Source organism: Rhineura floridana, chromosome 9 (genome assembly GCF_030035675.1).
Source record: "Rhineura floridana isolate rRhiFlo1 chromosome 9, rRhiFlo1.hap2, whole genome shotgun sequence".
Taxonomy (NCBI): domain Eukaryota; kingdom Metazoa; phylum Chordata; class Lepidosauria; order Squamata; family Rhineuridae; genus Rhineura; species Rhineura floridana.
This window is the reverse complement of record NC_084488.1, coordinates 95,152,137-95,164,134: the sequence shown is the minus strand read 5'-3', so window position 1 is coordinate 95,164,134 and position 11,998 is coordinate 95,152,137. Positions and strand designations below refer to the sequence as shown.

The following is an 11,998-nucleotide window of genomic DNA, read 5'->3' as shown; positions in this document are numbered from 1 at the left end:
ACAGGGAAACTGAATGCATATGGACTCTTGCTAGACAGCTCCTCTGTAGCTGGTGGCCCCAAGGACACTTAAATTGGAAAATAAACTTCACTAGCCAGAAGGTCATCTTGTGGATAGGGATAGAACATATGGGTTATTTATGTTTCAAAATTACCATCTCCCTGCTCTACAAGGTCATGTGCAATTCAGCATCATTTCCGATGTATATGTGTGTCAGAGAACATTTGCATCAAATTCAAGCACATCCACTGCTGTATAATGGTTTTCTTTTTGTTGTGCTTTTTGTTTTTAATTATTGTGTACAATTGCTGCACTTGTTACTATGTTGTTCCCTGGTCTCGACTGTCAATAGAAATGGCAGAATGTAAATAAAATTAATCATCATCATAATGTGATGCAGTGAGTAGGCCTCCAGATGATGGTGCAGGAACCTGCTAACTGTAGACAGAAGTCCTTCTGTTGAAAGGTTAGCTGTTTCCTAATTACATAGCGAAGAGTAATCCGACAATGCTGTACTGAAGACCAGCTAAATCTGATTCTCAAAGAATTTGAATATTTTTTAAAAAAATGTTCTCACCCATCACATTAAATATTGAAAATGAACCTAGTGCTGGTAGACATTTGTGCCATTCTAAATGGTAACATTTACAAGTCAGCAAGTCAGATAAGAACCACTGTTACCTTAATTCCAAATAAAAGGTCCACATGTAATGTGGATTGGAACCAGTTTCATTGGGCTGGAAGTACAGCAAGGTAGGTATGCTTTGGTCTCATTGAAATAAGTGAGACTTAAGTTAGCCATGACTCACATGGATTTCAATGGAATCTAATTAACTCTGGATACAGCCCATTTTTGTATAAATCATATAAACATTCCATTTTACAACATGGCACTATGTCATTAGACGGATGTAAACAGGTCTCATGTCTGTGTTGCATTTTCCAAAGCACAGAGACACACTGAGCCAAAGAAGGCTTATGATGACATAAATATATAGATAAATATACACATGCAATCAGTGCTCAGGATTTGAAGCCTGGTTGCCTTTCAGAAGCTTGGATGTTTGGTTCTAAGGCAGAATAGCACTGTCCTATGAGCAATACTGCTTTCTCCCACATCCTCAATATCTCAACTTAAGGCTTTATGAGTACTCGTCCACTGATGTATATGGGGAGTTGATGTAACTTGACACTGTTGAAGTGGCTTTGGAACTCCTGCGTGAGCAACCATTGAAGCTGGCTTCCTGTGAAGGAGCTCTTTTCTTGCGGCTAGACTTAGTGGTTTCTCCATCGCTGGGGTCAAACACTACTGACATGCTGGATTCCATTCTGGAAACTGTGTATAAACTACTTTGCCTAGTAGGATGGAACCTGGTCGTCTTGAGTTCCAGTTCATCATAACTAGATATTTCAATGAAAGGACACCATTGGAAAGCTCTCTTGAAACCAGCTCTGAACCTGGAAGGAAAGAAACCCAGTCACTCACAATACATTTATACTCTAGGACAGCCTTTCCCAGTCTTTGGGTCCCCAGATGTTGCTGGCCTACAGTTCCCATAATTCGTGACTGTGATGTTCCTGCTTATAGTGTAAATATGGTAAGTGCTGTTTATATAGAAGACATATGGTAAGTGGAGAGAAAGAGGAGGGGGGAGTACATGAGCAGTAGAATGCTGGATGATTGGCTGAGCGTTTGAATGGCTGGGAGTATAAATGGAAGAATGACAGTTGAATCTGGGTGGATGTTGGGAGTGTGGAGAAAGAGGTGTTTGAGGGTGGAGGTCAGGAGTGTGGAGAAAGAGGGAGTTGGAGTTCTGATTAATAATAAGTCAAGTACAAAACAGGAATAGATGAAACCATACGCTTGTGAAACATTCTAAAACCAATCTTGTTATTTCTGATATTTAATAAATACTTATTTGGTTTACCAAAGGCCTGATCCTTGGCTGGGGGATATACATACCAGAAGGGAGGGCAAGGTAATTACCAAGGCTGAACAGAAACAATATCTAATGGTGGCAGCGGTGAAGGGAGGAATAATAACAATTCAAGTATCCAGAGCAACCCAGAGTTGTATGCGTTATCTATAAAGATACAAGGGGGTTGGGAACAGCATAAGCACGCAGTCACAAAAGTAACCAGCTAGAGAGAGACTCAGGCAAAGTCTCTGGGAGTATTGGTTATAGGACGTGACTGGTGGTGCTGCCTAGCAGGGGGATCTAGTGAGATCTGTGCTAGAGCGGAGTGAGAAACCATATAAAGAACGGTCCGGACTGGTGGTATCCCTGGTGGTGCCTAGTGAAAGGCAGTAGCCACAAGCAGGTGGGAACCTGACAGGGAGAACCAGGGAAGGACGTCACAGTGACCACTGGCCATGCTGGTTGGGGCTGATGGGAGTTGTAGTCCAGCAACATCTGGGGACTCAAAAGTTGGGAAAGGCTGATCTAGGAGGCATCAAATGGCACGAAGTTGCAAGCTTAGGTGCATAAAAGTGGTGGGGAAAGATGTTATATCAACACAGTTACTATGGCAGAAAATGTAACTTGTGGTTTGGCTGCAGTGAGAACAGAAAAAGGGGAACAGGCAGAACAAAGGGACATGTCAGGGAACAGGGAAATGAGAATGAGGGTTCAACTGAGAAGGTACTCTGTGCATGGATGTGTGCTACCTGACATGTGCCTGCTAAGAAATGGGAAGTATGCATCTAGGGACTTGCTGGAACTTCTGAGTCATGGAGAGAACACATGGAGGATATCTGAGGTATACACATCCATAGCAGCTGGAGTGCCAAAAGTAATTGGTAAAGGAAAAGTGGGAAATTAAAAGAACCAGTTGGGTAATGGAATGGTTGTTATCTTTTTCTGGACCCCAAAGTTTTAAGAACTGTATAAAAAGGGATGGAAAGATGAGCTCAGATTGATCTCTTGGACTTGGACTCCTGCCCATGTGGATTATATCCTGGAGAGTATAGGATCCTGGGCTGACAGGTCACCTCTACTAGTCACTTGCTACTAGTAAAATGCTGTAAGTGTGAGAAACCTTTTCGTTGTTTTTTCTTTTTACACACGTGAGGTCTATGTGAAACTGTGCACATGTGCTTTCAGTAAAGCTTTTGCTAAACCTTTGAACTCAGGGTCTTGACTGTGCCAATTTAATTCCAGTGGGTGAACAACAGTTGCTGGGACCAGAGAAAGTAAATGTATAGGATACCTCCAGTTTAAGTCCTGGTAGCTAATTAAAAATCCTTGATAAAATTAAAATCCTACAGTATGACCTGAGTTTTGACAAATTTTGCAAGGTACTGGGCAGTTCATCAAACAGTATGCATCTGGAGTACTCTGTTCAGTTCTGGGCATTTTAAGAAAGATGTAGACCAATTGTTGACCAGAGGAGGACTACCAGGATGATGAAGTGTCTGGAAATTAAGAAGTATTGTTAAAAGAGCTGGAGAAGAGAAGATTAAGGGGGGACATGATAGTTATCTGCCAGTATCTGAAAAGGTGCCATGCAGAAGTTGGAGCTGACTTGTTCTCTGCTGCACCAGAGGAGAGCACCAGAATCAATGGGTGGAAATTTGCAGGCAAGCAGATTTCAGCTAATGTTTAAGAGAACCTTCCCAGCAGTAAGCGCTGTTGGACAGTAGAACAGAATGTCACCAGAGTTCCCCTTCACTGGAGGTAAGCAAAAGCTGCCCAGCCATTTGTCAGGGATGCTGCACCTGCACTGGAGATCCTGCACTGAGAAGCGAGTTGGACTCAATGACTTACAATGTCCCTTCCAATCAGTGGTGACTGGTGTCCTTTGGGACTCGTAAGGTGGAATGCAGAGAGATGAACAGTAGGTGGAGCCAGAGTCAATGAGAGCCAGAGTCAAAGCATTTGGGTTTTTTCCCCATCTTCCTCCCTGCTGAGTTCTATGAGGGGACATAAGGAGGAGGAGAAAGCTGACAGCCAATGCCACCCCTTGGACTGCTTGTAAGAAAGGAGACAGACAGGTGAGCGGATTGTCTGGGGCCATTTACCCTAATAGATCAGCCTCCAGTGCATCCAGCTTTTGAACTTCTTTTCGGAGGAAGGGCAGGATAGAAATTTAAGAATGAATGAATAAAACTTTAAAATTCTATCATTCTGTGACACTAACTAACTGATTTCCTTAGCTCCAAATGTCTAACATGCTTTTATCAATTAATTTCTGAAGGGCCTGTTTACATGTTTGTCCTGGTACAAACTGGCATGAAGTTGTAATACATTCTATTCATCACGCTCTCATGGTCTTTGGATGCATGCCAGGCCTCCTGTGGCCCTCCAGATGTTACTGGACTACAGCTCGCATTATCCTGACCACTGACCATGCTGGCTGGGGCTGATGGAAGAAGGAGTCCAACAACATCAGGAGGGCCACAGGTTAGCCACCCCTCAAGATATAAAGGCTCAGCTTAAGAATCTGCCTCTATAAAAACATGCTGATAAATATTCCAGGATTATAAGTGGTCTGTGTTTATTCAGCAGGAAATAAGAATATGCATTATTTTCTTTATTAATTTGTTTCAAGGCTGAGCCCTGGCATGAAAAAAGGTGAGAGATGTAGCTGGGCTAGAGTGTTCTTATGGCCATCACAGGTGAAATGTTTTCTTTTCATTAAAGTGGGTGAATCAAAGTAAGATGAAAATTAAAAGGCAGCCCACTCCCCAACAGAGGAAAAAGTTAGTTAACATCTCAGGCTGAAGGAAGCAGAAAGGTAAGGGCCAATTTCTAACAAAAGAACATAAGAACATAAGAAGAGCCTGCTGGATCAGGCCAGTGGCCCATCTAGTCCAGCATCCTGTTCTCACAGTGGCCAACCAGGTGCCTGGGGGAAGCCCGCAAGCAGGACCTGAGTGCAAGAACACTTTCCCCTCCTGAGGCTTCCGGCAACTGGTTTTCAGAAGCATGCTGCCTCTGACTAGGGTGGCGAAGCACAGCCATCACGGCTAGTAGCCATTGATAGCCCTGTCCTCCATGAATTTGTCTAATCGTCTTTTAAAGCCATCCAAGCTGGTGGCCATTACTGTATCTTGTGGGAGCAAATTCCATAGTTTAACTATGCGCTGAGTAAAGAAGTACTTCCTTTTGTCTGTCCTGAATCTTCCAACATTCAACTTCTTTGAATGTCCACGAGTTCTAGTATTATGAGAGAGGGAGAAGAACTTTTCTCTGTCCACTTTCTCAATGCCATGCATAATTTTATACACTTCTATCATGTCTCCTCTGACCCGTCTTTTCTCTAAACTAAAAAGCCCCAAATGCTGCAACCTTTCCTCGTAAGGGAGTCGCTCCATCCACTTGATCATTCTGGTTGCCCTCTTCTGAACCTTTTCCAACTCTATAATATCCTTTTTGAGATGAGGCGACCAGAACTGTACACAGTATTCCAAATGCGGCCGCACCATAGATTTATACAACGGCATTATGATATCGGCTGTTTTATTTTCAATACCTTTCCTAATTATCCCTAGCATGGAATTTGCCTTTTTTCACAGCTGCCGCACACTGGGTCGACATTTTCATCGTGCTGTCCACTAAAACTCCGAGGTCTCTCTCCTGGTTGGTCACCGCCAGTTCAGACCCCATGAGCGTATATGTGAAATTAAGATTTTTTGCTCCAATATGCATAATTTTACACTTGTTTACATTGAATTGCATTTGCCATTTTTCCGCACATTCACTCAGTTTGGAGAGGTCTTTTTGGAGCTCTTCACAATCCTTCTTTGTTTTAACAACCCTGAACAATTTAGTGTCGTCAGCAAACTTGGCCACTTCACTGCTCACTCCTAATTCTAGGTCATTAATGAACAAGTTGAAAAGTACAGGTCCCAATACCGATCCTTGAGGGACTCCACTTTCTACAGCCCTCCATTGGGAGAACTGTCCGTTGATTCCTACTCTCTGCTTTCTGCTTCTTAACCAATTCCTTATCCACAAGAGGACCTCTCCTCTTATTCCATGACTGCTAAGCTTCCTCAGAAGTCTTTGGTGAGGTACCTTGTCAAACACTTTTTGAAAGTCTAAGTACACTATGTCCACTGGATCACCTCTATCTATATGCTTGTTGACACTCTCAAAGAATTCTAATAGGTTACTGAGACAGGGCTTTCCCTTGCAGAAGCCATGCTGGCTCTGCTTCAGCAAGGCTTGTTCTTCTATGTGCTTAGTTAATCTAGCTTTAATCATACTTTCTACCAGTTTTCCAGGGACAGAAGTTAAGCTAACTGGCCTGTAATTTCCGGGATCCCCTCTGGATCCCTTTTTGAAGATTGGCGTTACATTTGCCACTTTCCAGTCCTCAGGCACGGAGGAGGACCCGAGGGACAAGTTACATATTTTAGTTAGCAGATCAGCAATTTCACATTTGAGTTCTTTGAGAACTCTCGGGTGGATGCCATCCGGGCCCGGTGATTTGTCAGTTTTTATATTGTTCATTAAGCCTAGAACTTCCTCTCTCGTTACCACTATTTGTCTCAGTTCCTCAGAATCCCTTCCTGCAAATGTTCAGGTTCAGGGATCTGCCCTATATCTTCCACTGTGAAGACAGATGCAAAGAATTCATTTAGCTTCTCTGCAATCTCCTTATCGTTCTTTAGTACTCCTTTGACTCCCTTATCATCCAAGGGTCCAATCACCTCCCTAGATGGTCTCCTGCTTTGAATGTATTTATAGCATTTTTTGTTGTTGGTTTTTATGTTCTTAGCAATGTGCTCCTCAATTTCTTTTTTAGCATCCCTTATTGTCTTCTTGCATTTCTTTTGCCAGAATTTGTGTTCTTTTTTATTTTCTTCATTCGGACAAGACTTCCATTTTCTGAAGGAAGACTTTTTGCCTCTAAGAGCTTCCTTGACTTTGCTCATTAACCATGCTGGCATCTTCTTGGCCCTGGTGGTACCTTTTCTGATCTGCGGTATGTACTCCAGTTAAGCTTCTAATATAGTGTTTTTAAACAACTTCCAAGCATTTTCGAGTGATGTGACCCTCTGGACTTTGTTTTTCAGCTTTCTTTTTACCAATCCCCTCATTTTTGTGAAGTTTCCTCTTTTGAAGTCAAATGTGACCGTGTTGGATTTTCTTGGCAATTGGCCATTTACATGTATGTTTAATTTAATAGCACTGTGGTCACTGCTCCCAATCGGTTCAACAACACTTACATCTCGCACCAGGTCCCGGTCCCCACTGAGGATTAAGTCCAGGGTTGCCGTCCCTTTGGTCGGTTCCATGACCAACTGGTCTAGGGAATAGTCATTTAGAATATCTAGAAACTTTGCTTCTTTGTCATGACTGGAACACATATGCAGCCAGTCTATGTCTGGGTAGTTGAAGTCACCCATTACTACCACATTTCCTAGTTTGGATGCTTCCTCAATTTCATATCTCATCTCAAGGTCTCCCTGAGCATTTTGATCAGGGGGACGATAGATCGTTTCCAGTATTAAGTCCCTCCTGGGGCATGGTATCACCACCCACAACGATTCTGTGGAGAAGTCTGCCTCTTTTGGGGTTTCGAGCTTGCTGGATTCAATGCCTTCTTTCACGTATAGAGCAACTCCGCCACCAATATGTCCTTCCCTGTCCTTCCGATATAGTTTATATCCAGGGATAACCGTATCCCACTGGTCTTCTCCATTCCACCAGGTTTCCATTATGCTCACTATATCAATGCTGTCCTCTAAGACCAAGCACTCCAGTTCTCCCATCTTGGTTCAGAGGCTCCTAGCATTAGTGTACAGGCACTTGTAAGCAGTGTCTCTCTTCAAGTGTCTTTGGCACTTGTGGTTTGGCCTGTGGTAATTTTGCTCTTCTGAATTGATATCCTGTGCCCCTGCTCTCACAATGCCTACTTCTAGGCCTACCCCTTTTAAAATTTCATCATTTCTTTGGTTTTTATCCCAGGGGGGACGTTTATTCCGAACCGGACCTTCCTCAGCTCCTGTCGGGTTTTCCCCCTCAGTCAGTTTAAAAGCTGCTCTGCTACCTTTTTAATTTTAAGTGCCAGCAGTCTGGTTCCATTCTGGTTCGAGTGGAGCCCGTCCCTTTTGTACAGGCCCGGCTTGTCCCAAATGTTCCCCAGTGCCCAACAAATCCAAACCCTTCCACCCGACACCATCGTCTCATCCACGCATTGAGACTGCAAAGCTGGGCCTGTCTGGCTGGTCCTGTGCGTGGAACCGGTAGCATTTCAGAGAAAGCCACCTTGGAGGTCCTGGCTTTCAGCATCCTACCTAGCAACCTAAATTTTGCTTCCAGGACCTCACGGCTGCATTTCCCCATGTCGTTGGTGCCAACGTGCACCACGACCACTGACTCCTCTCCAGCACTGTCTACCAAACTATCTAAACGACGGGTGATATCCGCAACCTTCGCACCAGGCAGGCAAAACACCTTGCGGTCTACACGCCCATCACACACCCCACTGTCTATGTTCCTAATGATCAAATCACCCACTACAAGGATCCCTCCACCCCCTGGAGATATATCCTCGGCACGAGAGGATAGCTGCTCATCCCCCAAGGAATGGGTCCCTTCTAAGGGATCATTTCCCTCTTCCTCAGCTGGACGCTCTCCTTCCCCAAGACCATCATTGTCCATGATAGCAGGAGAGCTATCATCGTTGGAGTGGGACACAGCTATAACGTCCCTGAAGGCCTCCTCCACACACCTCTCTGCCTCTCTCAGCTTTTCCAGGTCTGCCACCTTGGCCTCAAGGAAATGAAGTCGTTCCCGGAGAGCCAGGAGCTCATTGCACCGAGAGCACACCCACGACTTCTGTCCAACAGGCAGATAGTCGTACATGCTGCAGGCGGTGCAAAACACTGGAAAGCCCCCACACCCCTGCTGGCTTCTTACCTGCATAGTTTTGTTTAAGGTTTATTACGTCAATGGATTGGAGACTGCGGTTTAGTTGAGGTTACGGAACGGACGGGCAGAGTGGGGGGCCCTGGCCTCCTCACCCTGCTGCCGAACTCGCTCTGCTGCTTAACTCGCCTTGACGCTTTGTCAGCTGGGGCCCTGACGCTTTGTCAGCTGGGGCTCCCTCTAGCTCGTGGAGCAGGCTCCCTCGCTAGGGTGCTTCTTTTAATTCATTTTGCATTCCAAGTCCAATATGTACACATCTTGCATCAGTTATGAAGGCAATCAATTACATCTTGCAAACCATTATGAAGGCAAGTTCCAGGCTGGATGGCAGGGGAGCTGTGTTAAGTCTGTTACAATAAATGCAAGAAAGAGCCTTGTGGCACCATAATGATGAACAGATTGATTGTGGCATATGTTTGTGCAGCAATAAATCTGTTGGACTTTAAAGTGTCATCAGGCTCAATAATGAAGGGCTGCTAATTCAAGATAATTTCAAATGGAAGCTCAATCTTTTAACAGTATCGCTGAAGGAAAAAGCTACCCCCAGGCCATTAATGACTCATGGGAGGCAGAATGTCAAGTGGTGAAATGTTTCCTAGCATTTGTTTGTTACATTTATATTCCACCTCGGAGGAACATTTTAGCTCCATAAGAAGCCTATGAAGTAGGTCAGGCTGGAAGATAGTGACTTTCCCATGCATCACAGCTGAAGATGAATTGGCAGCTGGATTTCACAAGTCAAAAGCCCATCACTCCCCACTTCAACAAATAGGTAGTGATGTAGGCCACTGTTATTCACCCTTGGGTCCCCAGATGTTCTTGGACTACAATTCCCATGATCCCCAGACAGCATAGCCAAAGGTCAAGGGATCATGGGAGTCCAAGAACATTTGGAAGACCCAAGATTGAAGAACACTGATTTAGGTGCAATTAGGAGGAAGCCTTCACCAGCTGAATTTCCAAGTGTTAAAAGCAAGGAGCCCTACTGCCAAAATATGACATTGCCACTTTGCATCTGAGTTCAAGGTAGGGATGGGCAAGAAATTTGATTCAGGTCACATTTAAAGCAGAATTTATCAAATCTACACTTTCGGAAACATGAGGACTGAAACACCATCATCCTTCAAAATTTGCACGTATCTGAATTTTGTGATGCAGCTCTCCAAGTAAGCAATGTTTACAAAAACACATATATTTGGAGAAAGTGTGCATAAAAATGAATATATTAGTAAAAATAACATACAAAAATGCACTACATTAGGAGAAATTGTTTATAGTCAGAACTGCATACAAAAATACAGTAGAAATGCTTAGACTCGTATTCTTTTGGTGGGCTGGGTGGGTAAGGGGCATAAAAGATGAATATTTTTATACCAGGTGCAAATCCTGATGGGATTAGGTGTATATGAAATGAGATTGAAACAGACAGGTGTGTAATGAACATGTTGAAAGATGGTGGATTATCTGTTTTTTAGTCTTCTGCAGTCATCTGAAAATATTTGCATGCATACTGCAGCAATTATAGTGTGCTATTTGGCACTCTTCCCAAAGAGATTTCAAAATAATGTTCTGTAACAGTTACTCAGTACTGAATTAGGCACCGATTTCATTTATGAATTATGCTATTACTAGGTGTGGGGAACCTTTGGCCCTCCAGATGTTGCAGAACTGAAACTCCTATCAGCCCTAGCAAGCATGGCCAGTGGCCAGGGGTTATGGGAGTTGTAGTTCAGCAACATCTAGAGGGTCAAAGGTTCCCCACACCTGCAATTACTCCTGTTAGATTTGGACACTTTGCATGTTTTCTTGGAAGTAAGTTCCACTATGCTCTGGGTTCAATTCTTGCTGGCTCCTGGGTAAGTGTGCATAGGATTGCAACTTCAATTCAGCAGCATTTAGAGAAATGTCAGACAAAATTCATATTAGGAAAGGCAAAGACAATTCTTTCGGCACAATGTTGGCATGGCATGTACACCAATGTTAACATATTGGGGCCTTGAACTTACCATAGAATCCAGGCACACAAAGATATGAGGGCACCCAGATTTGTCAGATACTTGCAAATCTGTGCTGCCATTATAAGAAACTTTAAAACTGGCACATAAAAAATTGGGCTTTATTAGTGGATAGATAGGTAGAATAAAGATTTTATGGTGCAACAGTATTGGGGACATATTGCACTATACATTAGACTGGGGATGAGGAATCTTGGCCCTCCAGTTGTTGTTGGGCTCTAGCTCTCATTAGCTCCAGTGACTCTCCCACCTATGGAATTCTCTCTCCCATAGGAGGTTCATCTCCTCCACCTTGCTTCTGCTGACAGGCAAAGGCAATTGTGTTCAAGTTTCCTATCATTTTGGTAATGTAATCTGTCTGTTTTAACTGTCTGCTGTGCTGCTGCTGCTGATTTATTTTCTTTTCTTTTGGCTTTTAATTGTTTTAAGGGCCAATAGTTTTATTGTATTTTGAATGTTGTTGCGGGGACTAGAAACACGGCCCTGCGAGAAGAGACTGAAAGAACTGGGCATGTTTAGCCTTGAGAAGAGAAGATTGAGGGGAGATATGATAACACTCTTCAAGAACTTGAAAGATTGTCACACAGAAGAGGGCCAGGATCTCTACTCAATCATCCCAGAATACAGGACACGGAATAATGGGCTCAAGTTCCAGGAAGTCAGATTTCGACTGAACATCAGCAAAACCTAACTGTTGATATGAGTGATATGATAATGGAACAAATGACCTAGGGAGGTGGTGGGCTCTCCAACACTGGAGGCCTCCAGCAGGCAGCTGGACAGCCACCTGTTGGGTATGCTTTAAGTTAGATTCCTGCATTGAACAGGGGGTTGCACTCAATGGCCTTATAGGCCCCTTCCAACTCTACTATTCTATGCTTTGGTGGCTACTTTGGTAAGTGGAACAGTGGGATATAAATATATACGGTAATAAAATGTTGCAATGTGGATTGCTCCTGTTCAGGATTCCAGCCAGCCATGTCCTCTTCTCAGATACTCCATTCTATTTCTCCTGTAAACATTAGATTGTTTATGTGGTGAACATTATGGAGCACAGTTGTAGCTCAGCCTGTTTCCTGATATGTTACTTTTCCTTGTATA

At 43.7% G+C, this 11,998-nt stretch overlaps 1 protein-coding gene across 1 annotated transcript in view; it reads right to left on the bottom strand.

Moving 5' to 3' along the window:
* Positions 1-1,142: 1,142 nt before the first annotated feature.
* TACR3 (tachykinin receptor 3) overlaps positions 1,143-11,998 on the bottom strand; it is an 80,077-nt gene continuing 69,221 nt past the window's right edge. The window contains exon 5 of the mRNA XM_061582945.1: positions 1,143-1,458. Coding sequence (XP_061438929.1) covers positions 1,143-1,458 — 316 coding nt within the window. The remainder of the gene's footprint in view (positions 1,459-11,998) is intronic.